A 13,837-nucleotide genomic window follows, 5' to 3' on the forward strand; every position below is an offset into this window, starting at 1 on the left:
TAGTCAAAATTACACATGGGGGAAAATCGATGGGTTGATGAAAAAAAGGCAATTTGTCTTTAAGTCTAATGGAATTATTTCCGTTAAAGAAATTCGTTCTCAATCCAAAATAAGTTGAAAATAATAATAATAAAAATAAAAAATGTGAATAATACAGATTATTCAAAAAGCTCAGCACTTTTCAATGTGTTTCATCCCAAATAAAAATAAATGAAAAAATATAATTATACTTTGGCAACAATAAATATTTTTTTATAAGTTGTTTTCCATCTTTTATTTCACATTTGAAAAAAAATAGGTTTGCTTATTAAAATCAATCGTATTGATAAATGTTAATTTACAAATCATCAAGCTTTGTTTCAGCCATATTTAATTAAAACAAAAATTTTGGAACTTATCTTTTAGAAGGAAAGTCAACACATTATAAATTCGGACATAACACACCAACTTTGCGAAAATATAATCTAAGGAACGCATTGTTTTACATTATAAATGACATTGACAAGCCAAACTAATTGCATTGATTTCAACGAAAAGATTGGTGCGACTGGGATCGAAAATGATCCTTTATCGTTTATTGTTTTGCCTGATAGCATAACTCATTTGCATTTATATGTAGATGAAGACAGCCATTCGTCAAAAATGACAATTTCGGACAAGAATGGGAATCACATTCTGAATGACTCTTTCATCAAATTGAACTCTTCCAAATCCTTAGTGCATGTTAATAATGCACTGAAAGAAGCGTCCAAGCTTATTTCAGAAGAAAGAAACACTGAATTGGCAAATGAATTATATTCAAAGCAGAAAGAAATATGGAATCGTCATACATCCACGTTTTTTTGCAAGATTGAAAATGAGAAAAAATCAAAAGAATTAGATAATATGAATAATCGTAATGAAGCTATTATAGGGAAAGGAAAAGTTCCAAATATTCTTCCTGAAAAGGAACTGAATAGAAAATTTGAAACAAACAATGAAAGAAGAAAAAGCTGTGAAGAAGAAAAACTTAGAAAAAGCGAAGATAAGGATGAAATTAGAGGATTATTTGATGAATACAGTTTTAAAGACAAACGTGAAAGCTCAATATTGAGAGATCAATTTTGTCAGCCTGCCTTGAAGGAAATCACAAAAGAAAAGCAAACCACTGAAATGGATAAAGTTAAAGATAGAATTATTTATAGCACATCAGTTTTATCTCCATCACAACAAAGCGCCTCCTCAAACAAAGAGACATTAATCGCGGCTCGTTTTCCAGCAACAAAAATGCAACAAAATGGATCAGAGGCATATTCTGCTGCAATTTTGGTATCCTCATCGTCTGCATTCGCAAAACCTTCATCTGAAAACTCTTTGCCTTCTTTATGGAAATCATCTGCTTCAACAGACAATGTTTTTTCTCCAAATTTTAAGCCAAACACATCAACTGCCCAGGAAATTCCACAAACTGCCATGTCATCCTTTGGAAGTGGAGAGAATCCTCTTTTGCAAGCATCCAAGCAAATGACAAGCAGAAAACTATCTTCTTCCAGACCTGTTTCACCACCGTCTCGCATCTCTTTCACTCCTCCACCTGTCATCTCCTCTGCACTCCAAATTGCTTCTCAAGATCAGTTTCCGCTGTCCAATCAGCCAACTTCTACGAGCACAGCTCCTTCCTTCTCCAGTTTTGACTCGACTCCTCACAATTTGTCTTCTAATAATAGCAGCGACTCTTTTTATGCTCAGACATTTCCGAAGCAACGCCGGATTTCGTTTTCTCCACCGCCTTCATTTCCTTTCACCGAAAAATTGGCATCTTCCACATTACCCACTTCATCTTCTCTTTTGTCTTCATCGTTTCGGTACAAGAGATGCCCTTCTCCCGCCTGCGAGCTTCATTCATCATCATTTCAGACCTCTTCTTTGAACAATACATCTCCTTTTTCAAACATCTCCCTCCCTTCTGCTCCACAAAGACCTTCCTCAACTTCATTGTCCTCTCCTCCTGCTAAATCAAACACAGACATTTCTCGCTCGCCTTCTCCTTCTTTTTCTCCGCCTCCTCATTCGCCTTCACCTCCTCCATTGCCATCTGCTCTGTCTTCTTCTACCACTCCTCCACTGTCTCCGCTACTGTCTCCTCCGCCTCCCTCTCCTCCTTTTGCTGCTCAAAACAGCATTCTTTTCGAGCCTCCTCCTTCTTTGCCACACGAGCAGTCTGAAAAGCATTCGCTTTCGCTGTATTCTATTCCTCCTCCTCCTCCCTCGTTTTCAGTTGTTGCTTCTGGAGATTCAAAGAAGGAAATTGACCAAAAAAGTTTGAGCTCATTTCAATCAACTTCTTCTTCCTCTTCTTCTTTTGCTGCTTCCACTGTTTCCGATTCAGCAAAAGCGCCGTCTTCAGCAAAGGTTCATTTGACTCTTTCGCCTTTGGCTGTTCCTCCTCCTTCGGCGACTCTGAACAGCCAGCCAAAACGCACTTCTTTTTCTCCGCCTCCGCAGATCATTCCGCTGCCAACTGTTGTTCCTGCTCTCGAGTCTCCTTCTTTGGTCTCTTCATCTTCGACCCCTGCTTCTTCAAATAGAGAAATAGAAAGTTCAGAATTGCTGACTTCTGCAAAAACAAGTTCTTCTCCATCCTTTTTGTCTTCTCGTCCGTCTGCTTTGACAAGTTTGCAAATTGGAAGTGACAATGAATATGTCTTACAATCGACAAATCGATACACTTTTTCTCAGCCAAGTTCTTTTTCATCGTTAACTGCACCACCTGGTTTAGCAGGAACTTCAACTCCAATCAGACATTCAATTCAACCTGCTTCTTTCTTACCTCCTCCAAAAGCTACAAATGCTGTTGATTCTTCTACTCCTCCTTCAAACTCTTCTCTGTCTGTTTTTTCCTCTCCGTCAAAAGACTCTTCTTTGGAATCTGCCTCGGCTCAATCTAATTCTATTCACTCGTTCAATTCACCTCCAGTTGCAGCTCCGCCTTCTTCGGAAAAGACTCCGCCGCTGCAAATGCCTGAGAAGCTTCAGCCTTATCGCTCATTCTTCGCATCACGCCCTGAGACAGCAGAGTGTGCTGACAAAGCTGTTATTCTGATGCTTGAAATGGCAGAAATGGGAATTAGCACAGAAAAGGTTTGATTTATTTTGCTTGTGTATTTTTTTTAACTGTTGTAAATTGAATATTTCAGATTATTCCGGCAATTCTAAAAGCAAAATCCGACAAAAACGTTGCTCTAAGCATTGCACGCGGAGATTACAAAGATTAAACTAATATTATGCTTTTAATTCTGTTTATTCTTAAAATTATTTTTTATTGACTTTTGAGGATTTTAAAAATCGATAGTTATGTTTTTTACATTTTTCCTTTTATTTTTGAAATTTTAATTTTCTACATTAGAGAAAATTTTTCATTTTATAAACACAACAAAATTGTTTCTTTTCTTTCTTTAATTTTTTGTGGTATTTTAATATTCTTTAATTGCTGTATTCTGGCTTAAGAACGATAAAAATCATAACAAAAATATAAAAATTCGTGTAAACTGACGACAAGATTAAAAAACCCTGGAAATGTGCCAGAAGAAGCTCTGAGCCTCAAATACTCAAAATAAAAAAGTTACAGAAATAGACTTCAAGCCAACATTTCTTCCAAGAAGACTTAAAAAATATCTAATAAATATATATGCGCTGATTCTAAAATGAAAACAAATAATTCGAAATTTTATAACATTAAAGTACTTAAACTTCTGTTCAATCAATCAAACAAACAAACAAACAAAAATTACTCAAAACTCTTTTAAAAAATACTTTAATAAAATTTCAATCACATTAGTGAAGAGAACGAAGAAGTTAGCAAGTCGCCAAATTCGACATCAAAGAAATCGGGATTGAAGTCGGCTGAAGGAGAGGCAGATCCTCTTTCGTCAAATTCGTCAAATGGAGTGGACATCTGATAAGGCTGAGTCTCAGAATCTACCGACATCATCCGCAGCTGGCTTTGAGAGAGAGAAGAAGATTGTTGGAACTGTTGAGAAGGGAACTGAGAAGCTGAGTGTATGGAAGGTGCATACGATAAAGCATTTGAGAAAGACGAGGTGCTTGAAGATGCAGAGGGAAAGGAAAAATTTTCCAGTCTGCGACTTTCTGATCTGCTATTTGCTTCATTCTCGTATCCTTCTTCAAAGGAGCCTTGCTCATCGCGAGGATTTTCATAACCTTCTGATTCATATGGGATCAGAGAATAAGAATAGGAAGCATTGTCAGCGGGAATATACGATAAAGGCATTCCAGCAGTGTTTTGCTGCTGTGCAGGTGCATCAAACATTTGATAAGCAGAAAGCGGAGGCTGAGTTTGAGAGGCCCCAGTGCTTTGTTGATAACCCATTTGAGTGCGAAACAATTTTGGTACTTGCAGAGGCACCGGAGGAACATTTGCGGGAATTGAATGAGCTGACAGAGAGGCAGCAGAAGCGATTGAAGGATGAATGTTAGATGGAAAAGAATCAGATTGATTTAAACCGAAAGATGGCTGACTTTTCGAAAATGATTGAGGGGTTGATTTTTGTTCCAATTGTGAATTTATTTCAGATGCAGGTGAAACAGCAGGCGAGGTTGATGTTGAAGTTGAAGGTTGAGTTGAATGAAGAACATTTGACTTTTGAAGTTCTTTTGTATGTGAAATCAAGAAAGGTGTGAAAGGTGATGGGGTAAAGGCATTTTGCGAAAACGATGAAGATGGTCCATTCTTTTGGAGTGTATTATGAGCTGGAAAATCAGGTAGACTTTTAAACTGACTGCTGCTCGACAGAAAAGAAGCATTAAGATTTGGTGTTGGATATCCGTACATATTCTGGAATGAAAACGGAGACATAGCAGTTGCAATAGATGGGTAGTTAAATGATTCTGCTTTGTCTGTCTTTTTTCTTGATGCCTTTTTTGATTTTTTGCCTTCACAAGAAGAATTATTTGTTTCGCTTGATGATGATTCTTCACCATTTTGTTGATCATCGGATTCGTCCTCATCAACTTTTCTTCGTTTCTTATTTACTCTCTTTTCTGAGTACTTCTTCAGCAATTCTCTCAATATCTTCCTCTTCTTCTTTCGCTTCTCTTTTTCCATCTCCTCCTTTTCAAATTGCTCATCTTTTTGAAATTCACTATCTTCATCGTCTTCATCAATGCCAGTCAAAGCATCTGCCATTCCTGCCCTCCTATCTTTCTGATTATCGTCTTCATCTTCCAGCAGTTTCAATATCTCTTCTTCATCACTGTCAAGTCTGAAATCTGAATCTTCTGTCCGACTTTTCTCTTTCTCTTTCTTTCTCAGTCTCCTGTTGCTCTGCTTTATTCGCAAAATCACAGCTTCCTCGTCTTCCGTTGCATCTTCATCATCATATGGATTTGCCACAGCCGCAACTTCTTCTCCAACTTCATGCTCTCTGGTATTTTCTCCTTCAGAATTGCTAACTTGATGGCTTGGTTCTGATGAACTTTCATTTAATGTTTGCTGTTCACCTTTAGTTTGGTTTCCTTCGATTGAATTGGATGCTGAAAACCCGTTTAATGATGACGAAGGAATTGAATCTTTTAGCGTCGTTGGAGTCGACTGTGTGTTTTTCTGATTTCGCATTAAACTTGCAAAATGAAGAGATGACTCTTCAATCGATCTAGGCAATGTAATCAATGATGCAGAAAATGAACTTGAAGCTGGAGATGGAGGAAGATGCGAATAACTTTTTTGGGAAAGAAAATTGTTCCTATTAAAGAAAGGAGAATTAGGTGCATTTGCAAACTTCCCATCATTTGACAAGCTGAAAGACGCCTTTTGCTCATTTGATTCATTACGCTCCATTCGTTCGTTTCTTTCGATGTTTCTTTTTGGCCCTCTTGCAGGAAATGGGCTTTCTTCCATCACATTCAGTTTTCCTGTGTGTATCGCAACAATATCGCCTGGCTTCATCACTTCTTCTAATGGCACTTCAGCAGGCACATTTTTGATAACTAATGAGATGTGCTTGTAGTGATCCAAGTAAAACCTGACAGTGTTCACAAACTTCTGTGAAAGAAGAGAATGAAGAGGAATTGAAGCAAATGGAAGATTGAAAACGCTTTTTTCATCACATTCACTGTGTTCGTTCACGCAATTCTTCATTTCTTTCTCTATTTCGTTTTCTTCATCTTCGTAGTCAGATAAGAACTCTTTCCAAAATTCAATTGCATTTTCGAAAGATGGACGAATTGCTTGATCTGAACCAAAATGATTCATCAGCTGAGTAATCACAAAAAATGCTTGAAAAGAAGATCGCAATAAAGAATGTGATTTTACAAGAAACACGTTTTGGTCAGAGCAAGAGGTTTGCTGTCCATCTTTCTGATCATCCACGTTATGATCAATATCTTGACTTTCCTTGGAATCAATCTTTAACTTGTTAGAAGCGTCTTTCTGCTCACTTTTCGTATTTCCTTGTTTACGTCTTGTCAAAAGATACCGGAAAACATAAGCAGGGAAGAGAATTGAAAAGAAATGAACAGGACCCGTTGCAAAGGATAGAATGCCCGTCTGCCTAAGCTTCTTAAGTACAAGCCGAACAACATCAACAGCAGTAACAAGTGCAGCACTGTATGCATTCACCAATGGAAAGATGACTGAGGAAAATGCAAGACTAGACAAAAGAAACACATTGACTACTAATTTGGGAGAAGGTGCAGTAATCGATTTTGAAGAAAAGGAAGGCGGAAGCGGAAGATTTTCAGTTGCATCAGAACCTTTGTCAAGATACTGCGTCATTTCAGACAGAAACGAAGAAAATCCAGTGCGAATGAGAGTTGAAAGTGGTGGAAGTTCTATATTTTGAGAATTCGAACTTGAACTTGATGTTGCAGAACTTTCAATTGTGGATATTTTAATTGGATCTTCCGTTAAAAGTGATTCCGATGATGGAGTTGATGATGACGACTTATTCTTCGTTGGATTAGCATTTATAGATACTGTGTCAGAATTCTCATCTTTTAAATATGATAAATGAGTTGAAGCGCTTTCTTTTACATTGTCATCTTCTTTCTTTGCAGAAACCGTAGAACTCTTCTCCTTTGATTCATTTCCAGTTTTTGAATCTTTCGTTTCTTCTTCTTTATGTTGCTGTTTTTGTTCTGCGTTTTTTCGAATTTGAAAGATAATCCTATCCAAAACCGTTTCCAGACCTTTCAAAGCAACAACAGAAGAAGGCGACCTTCTTTGGTAATTTGTAACGCTATCAAAAGATTTTTGAACAAACTCAACTGCGCTTGCAGGAGCTGATGGATGAGTTTGTCTCCATTTTGAAAAGGAAGATAAGTTAATTGGTATGATTGTCCCTGTACTGCCTAGCTCATTTGAAACAACATCTTCCATTTCTTGAGCATCTTCACCTATTGAAATCGTTGTTTCATCAGAGTTCTTAGCTGATGAAGGAGAATCAGAAGAAAATTCATTTGCGGAGGAATTAGAAACATCAAATTTTCCAGTGAAAATCTCTGGCTGTTCTATCAAAAAAGAAGCTTCATACATTTCATCATCAAAAGGTATGAAGCAACCACAATCGCATGTGAACCCTTTTTGCTTAGATTTCTGAGAAGAATCGAAATTGTTATCTTTTCGTTGATAATTTTCAGTTGTTTTTCTTTCATCAAAGTTTGCTGTAGAATCAGTTGCCACGACAGTAGATGATGCATTTGCTTTTGCAGAGGGTTCTGTTGAATTGATTGAGTTAACTTTTTCAACTTCATTATCCATTTTTTCCACTTTGGGGGAATTGCTCATGTTTTCTGTATGGGAATCAGCATTAATCGAAAAAATATCATTTTGATCGTTTGAATCAGGAAATATATCTTCAAACAAACAGATTTCAGCTGTCACTTTTTTACCAACAGGTATTTTTGGATCTTTGCAATAAAGAGAAGAAAGAGGATTAAAGCGCAGAGATGTTGACGTTTTTATTGTTTGTTCTTTTTCATGATTACAAGAAGCTCCATCAATAGATTTTTCTGTCTCATTCTCTGTCTCTGAATCTGAAACACAAGAAATAATGTCAGTATCGCAATCGCTATCTGGTGTATTGTTGATTTTGTCGAGTATTTGCTGGATAGCATTATATTCCGATCCTTCTTTCATTTTTTCGTTTGAAATCGCATTTTTGAAATCGGCCTCGTCAATTCCTTCGACGTTATCGGCCAAACAAAGTAAAGTTTGAGTCTTTTTCGCTCCAAATGAAACTAGCAAATCTTGATAGCGTGAAATTGACCTTATAACAGTCACAAGCTTCAGTTTCGAGAAAGTGAACAAGTCAGATGGGAAATATTCGTACTGACGCGGTAAAATTGATGTGGTTAAAGATTTGGAATACATTTGTCTTTGAGTTTGAGCGGATGATGATTGTGCAGTTAAGGAATGATGAATGTGTTGCCCAAAAAAATCGGGATGTGCATGGTGATGAATAGGAGGTGAATGAATATGTTCAATCGGAGTTCCAGAATCTTGTTGAGATTGTACCGCATTTTGAGTGAGAAAAACCGGAAATTTTAAGTCTTCTTGAAAAGAACGGGTTGCTAATTGCTGATCTTCGCAAATGGTTTTTATTTGCATTTCTTTTATTTGATTTTCTGTTCCTTGTTTTTGATTCTTATCAGATTTTGCAGAAGAAGAATCCATTTGTTCGTTCAAATGATCAACATTGGAAAATGATTCTTCATCGCCTTTAACACTCTTTTCTGAATTCTGATGATAATCAACGACAGAGCTGGCTTGCTGTTGATCAGACTTTGGATTTTCTTCTTTGCCTTTTGACTTCGATTCATTTTTACCTCTTTCTTCTCCGGGATTATTCTTATTCTTCTTTTCTCCTTTTGTTATATCATTAAGTGTCCTTCTTCTAATTATTGGCTTCATCATCAGAAGCAGTAGCGGTGCAAACGACACAAGCATATAATAAGTCGAGTTCAATCCTGAACTCAAAGCAGCTGCTGCGGAAATGTTCGGAGATAAAGAAAACTTAAACATGCGATACGCTGAAATCATGGCGGAACGAGTCAAATTGTCCATTCTGTATTTGCTAAGAAGTCTCAATGGATTTGATGAAAAAGAAGGGAGAATTGAAGAACGAGGCTGTAATATTGACGGATTTTCACCATGATTGATTTCAAGAGGTGTTGGTAATGGAAAGAGAACATTTGCTTGAGATAAATTGTTCAAATCTTTCACCTTTCTTGATTTCGAACTTTGTGTTCGAGATTGATGCTTACCATCATTTTCATCATTATCCATCGCATCTTCCATGTCAGATGCTCTTTTGTCAGATGTATCCTCTTCGTTGCAGCTATCTGATTCTTCATAAAAGAAAGAGGAATATTTTTCGTCATTCTTCTCATTTGATGGCTCATCTGTTTTTAATTTCTCTCTCTCTCTTCGTTCATCACTTGTTTTAAGCATTTCAATTCCAAGTTCAAACTTGCCTTGCTTCAAAGGATTCAAAAATGACTCACTCTCCTTCACAAACGAATCAGAAAGTTCTGCCAAATCTGTGAATGTGGCAGCATTTGCATCTCTCGTTGCTTCTTTAAGCAAAGAATTGACAGAAATTCCATCAAGAGTCGAAAAAATTGTTGAGAGGACAGACTGCTTTGAATCAAAGGAAGATAATGTTTGCATTGATGTTGAATTGAATGTGGTAGAAGATTTGCATTCAAGCGAAGAAAGGCTCGACTCATTTGAAACGCAAGTCACACGTTTCCTTTCTTCGGAATCGAATGTTTTAGTTGCTTCTTCGTGACGAGAGCGCTGGTAAAATAGAGTTGGAAAAAGAGCAGTGAAAAATGAGTCTTTGCTCATATCCTCCAAGCGAATATTGGAATTGTGACTGTCAACTTGATGAGTCGGCTTTCCGTTAGGAACATAATTTAAAAAATCATTTTTGGTTTTTGAAATCTCATGGTTCTTGGAAGCGTCTTGTTCAGCTGCTCCACTTAAATCCATAATTTTCTCTTGCTCATTTATCTGCACTCTTCCCTTTGCAATCCCTTCATCCCTCAGAGACGAGAAGCCAATTCGTTCTGGCTTCGTAGATATGTTATATCTTTTTTCTTGAAGGAGAGCAAATGGAAACCCTTGCTTAAGCTTGTCGTTGTGGATTTTGATACAATGCGCGCATTGAGATTGAGTGATTTGATTTGCCACTTGGAAAAAGAGGTGTAGACGAGAATTCAGCAGCATAGTCTTCGGAGGCTTTGGATTCGAGAAATTTGTAGGAATAGACGAAATTGAGGTGAACGAAGACAAAGAAGGTGGCACATTTGAATTTTGTGGCAAAAATGAATTAGGTTGCTTAACATGAAAAGAATTTTTATCAGATTGCACAGATGATGCTTCTTCTGCTCTATTTTCAGGAAATTCAACTGAATGAGAATCAGAACTAAGTGGAGATTTCACATCAATTCCTTCAAAATTCTTCGTTGCTTTCTTCATTTTAGCCAACACACGTTTGTTTTCGATGTTCATTTTTCTTTTCAGCATTTTTTGGTAAAGAGGATCAGAATGATACAGAGGATATGGAGGATGCTCGTTTTGCCTGAATGAAGAGAAAGTTAAATCCGAAGATGAGTGGCGAGAATGTGATCGATCCTGTTCCATCGAATATGATGCATCAGATGGATGCGAAGGGGCATATAATGGCTTCTGCGAAAAAAGAGATGGTATGCTCTGTGGAACTGAATAGAAAGTGCATGAAGGATCGTACATATGCTGCAATCTCATCAAACTCGAAGACGGTGATTTGCGATAGAAATTTGGATGATGGAATTGCGATGCTTGGTGGAAAGGTGGAATTTGCTCTTGAGGCGTTCCCAAGGCGTCACCTTTGCTGAATAGATTCCTTTGATCATTTTTCTGTTTATGTAAGAACGAATACTCTCCAACAAATATGTTGCTTCTTTGTTGTACTGCTTGTGCATTATCAGCCATATCTTTTTCACTTATCTGTCCACTTTGAATCTGCTTCTGCATTTGCTGCTGCTGTTGTTGCTGGTGCTCCTGCTGCTGTTTCAGCTGCATTTGGTTTTCGATTTCATTTGATATTGATGCAAGCGAGGAGATGACTTCCACCATTTGAAACGGCTCCTTCTGCGGCCATCGCTGTTGATAACTATCTGTACCAGAAAAGCTGTTGTTTTCATTGATCAGATTTGAAAAAAGAGAGTCAAACGAAATGTTTGAAGGTGTATGAATAGATGAATTGTCGTGATCAAGCAAGCATTTTGAAGAAGAAGCTGATGACTTTTCATTCGAATTATGATTCAGTCTTTTCTTTTCTTCAAAGTCAGCTTTTTTTCCTTTCTCATCATTTTCATTTTCATTTGATTTATTTCCTTCGGTTTCAATTTCTTTTCCTTTCTCATTTTTCTTTCCGATCCTCATTCTGTCCTTCATCATCTTCAGCCATTCCGGACATCTTTCACGTGAAGGAGAAAGGAACAGCACTCTTTCTGTGGGATGAGCAGCAAGCGAATGAATGGGAGAAAAGAGAGAATAAAGATGCATCTCAACAGGAGTAGAGGAAGCAATTATTGACGCAAGGTTTCCAACAGGTGATGTATTTCGTTTTCGTTTGGAGTGAAAAAAGCGAGCTACAAGAAAAAGCCCTTTAATATATTCAATCAAGAAGCAACCTTCAATCATTGATGTGATTGGTGTCGAAAGGAACAGCTCGACAGATGCTCGGATCGAAAGCTGTTGAACAAAAGACAGAAATGAGATTGAAGAAAATTGCATTTTTCTGGACGCTTTTGGATTTGAAGAAGATGAATTATTTACAGATGTTTTTCTTGAAGTTTGATTTTCTGAAGCATCTCTATGTCTTTCTTTTTCTGTAAATTTCTCTTTCTTTTCTGAATTTTCCGCAGCTTTATCTTTGATCTCGTTGCCTTCATCCACTTCTTTATCGCCTTCTCTCTCCACTTCGTCCCACAGCTGAAGCCACTCAAGTTTCCTGAGGATTCGCGCTGCTGATCGCTCGTTTCGCATCACAATTCCCTTCAATCGATCGACGCTTATCGGAAAGTATCCCTGCATTGCTTCAGCTGCTGGATCTGCTAAGATCGAAGCAATAAGCTTTGCTTGCCTAATACACAGAAGAGCTGTTGCAACGTGACCTACATGCTGAGCCGCCAGAGCTATGATGGCATAGAACTGGACGTGCAAGGCATCAAAGTAATGCATCAACAAAGACTCAGCCAGAGTGAAAAAGCGATGAGGCATTCGAGGCAAATGCGGATGTGGTGCAGATGCCCGATGTTCATGCTTAACAGAAGCTTCCGGCTGAAGATGGGAATCTGAAATGTCTGATTTTTGAGGTGTGACCAACTTGTTCATGAAAGGCTGGCCTATTTGTTCCGCTCCAGGTGATCCTCTTTCGAAATGATGATGATGTCGATGATGAAGATGATTGAATGATTCCGGGTCACCATCTTTCACAACTGACATCCTTTGATTCCAAATATCAGCGGCTAATCTTCTTTTAGCATCGTTAATGATTTGCTTCGTTTTAAATGGAAATAATGAAAATAGCGTGAAGTCATCATTGAAAAGTCCATAGTTTGCGTTCAAAAAGCGTCGGTACACTTCAAGATAAAACAATTTTATCTCTCCAATGCGCAAAAATGGAATTGTGATATCAAACAACCGACCAGGATTTGGAGTTGGTATAAAATAATTTCTTTGCTGAGCTTGTTCTTGATCGCAAACATGATTCATAGGTTGCTGCTTTTCTTGTTGAATACCAACAACAGTATTTGTCGCTGATATGCAATTTGTTGCTGAGTTTACACTTTTTTCCCTTTCATTCGAAAGTGTCAAATCAATATTTGAATTATTATCTGATCCTTTTTGCTCTTTATCTGATGATGGTTTGCTTGTCTTTGAACATAAATTAAAAGAAGGCACTGTACAATAATAAAATTAGAACTGGAAAATATCAAAACATCCCAACCTTGCTTCGAAGGCCCTCGTTTCTTGACTTGAATTGTTCTTGTGCATGGTATTTCTTTTATTATGCAAGACATACACGGATTCTTTCTGAAGCGATAAACATGATAAATTTAAAACGGGCAAATAATGGAGTGCAATTCAATGATAAATACAAACCCGTCGCATTTTATTTTCCTAATTTTTATGAATTTCATCCATAAAGCTATAATTTTAAAAAATATAAAGATATTTGCATACTTTTTACGACAGTAATCGCAAGAGTGTGGTAAGTTAGATTTTCCTGTTGGTGGTTCTTTCATTAAATACCATTTATGTTTTATTTGAATTTATAACGGGTAAGGTTTCTTTCATTTCTTTCTTTTGAAACAGCTATTCATGAAATGTAACTATATAATATTAGAAATCTTTCTTTTTCATTTAATCATTTGGATCATAATTACCGCAATAAAAGTTAAGAATTATTTATTCTTTAAATTAGTGAATGAGCCAAAAAAATGATATCTTAATTGGCGCAATTCCTAACTTTCAAGAATATAAGCAAGTTATACAAGTTGATAATAAATTCATTGTGCAAGATGCTCCGAAACAAGAAAAAAAGAATTTAATTGCTCGCCTTTTTCAGCATTTTAATTATTTCGCAATACATTTTTGTTACGTCATTGTATGATTCCTTTTTATAAATAATTTTTATAAATTTAATTCTGTTTTCATATTTTTCTTATTTTTGAAAACAGTTTATATCATTATTCTTTGCCCTTTTGCTTTTGATTTGGGAAAAGGATCTTTCATTCATCGATAGCTTTTATCTCACATCATCGTCGTTATGTACTGTTGGGTTTT

At 36.9% G+C, this 13,837-nt stretch overlaps 2 protein-coding genes across 2 annotated transcripts; one reads left to right on the forward strand and one right to left on the reverse strand.

The window, feature by feature from the left end:
* Positions 1–626: 626 nt before the first annotated feature.
* MONOS_12917 (uncharacterized protein) lies at positions 627–3,438 on the forward strand. The gene is made up of 2 exons (XM_067865577.1): positions 627–3,120; positions 3,177–3,438. Exons 1-2 carry the CDS (start codon positions 643–645, stop codon positions 3,252–3,254), a joined length of 2,556 nt encoding a protein of 851 aa, XP_067730255.1. The 5' UTR covers positions 627–642; the 3' UTR covers positions 3,255–3,438.
* Positions 3,439–3,450: 12 nt separating this feature from the next.
* Positions 3,451–13,100, reverse strand: MONOS_12918 (uncharacterized protein; the record flags this gene model as incomplete). Its single annotated transcript, XM_067865578.1, has 2 exons — positions 3,451–12,925; positions 13,074–13,100. 2 exons carry the CDS (start codon positions 13,098–13,100, stop codon positions 3,809–3,811), a joined length of 9,144 nt encoding a protein of 3,047 aa, XP_067730256.1. The 3' UTR covers positions 3,451–3,808.
* Between the last annotated feature and the right edge of the window lie 737 nt (positions 13,101–13,837).

This window comes from Monocercomonoides exilis (assembly GCF_001643675.1).
Source record: "Monocercomonoides exilis strain PA203 chromosome Unknown scaffold14-1859848, whole genome shotgun sequence".
In the NCBI taxonomy this organism is placed as follows: Eukaryota; Preaxostyla; order Oxymonadida; family Polymastigidae; genus Monocercomonoides; species Monocercomonoides exilis.

Coding starts and splice junctions, on each gene's coding strand:
- MONOS_12917 (XM_067865577.1), top strand. CDS start 643: ATGACAATTTCGGACAAGAATGGGAATCACATTCTGAATGACTCTTTC. Junction 3,121..3,176: donor TGGGAATTAGCACAGAAAAG/GTTTGATTTATT, acceptor TGAATATTTCAG/ATTATTCCGGCAATTCTAAA.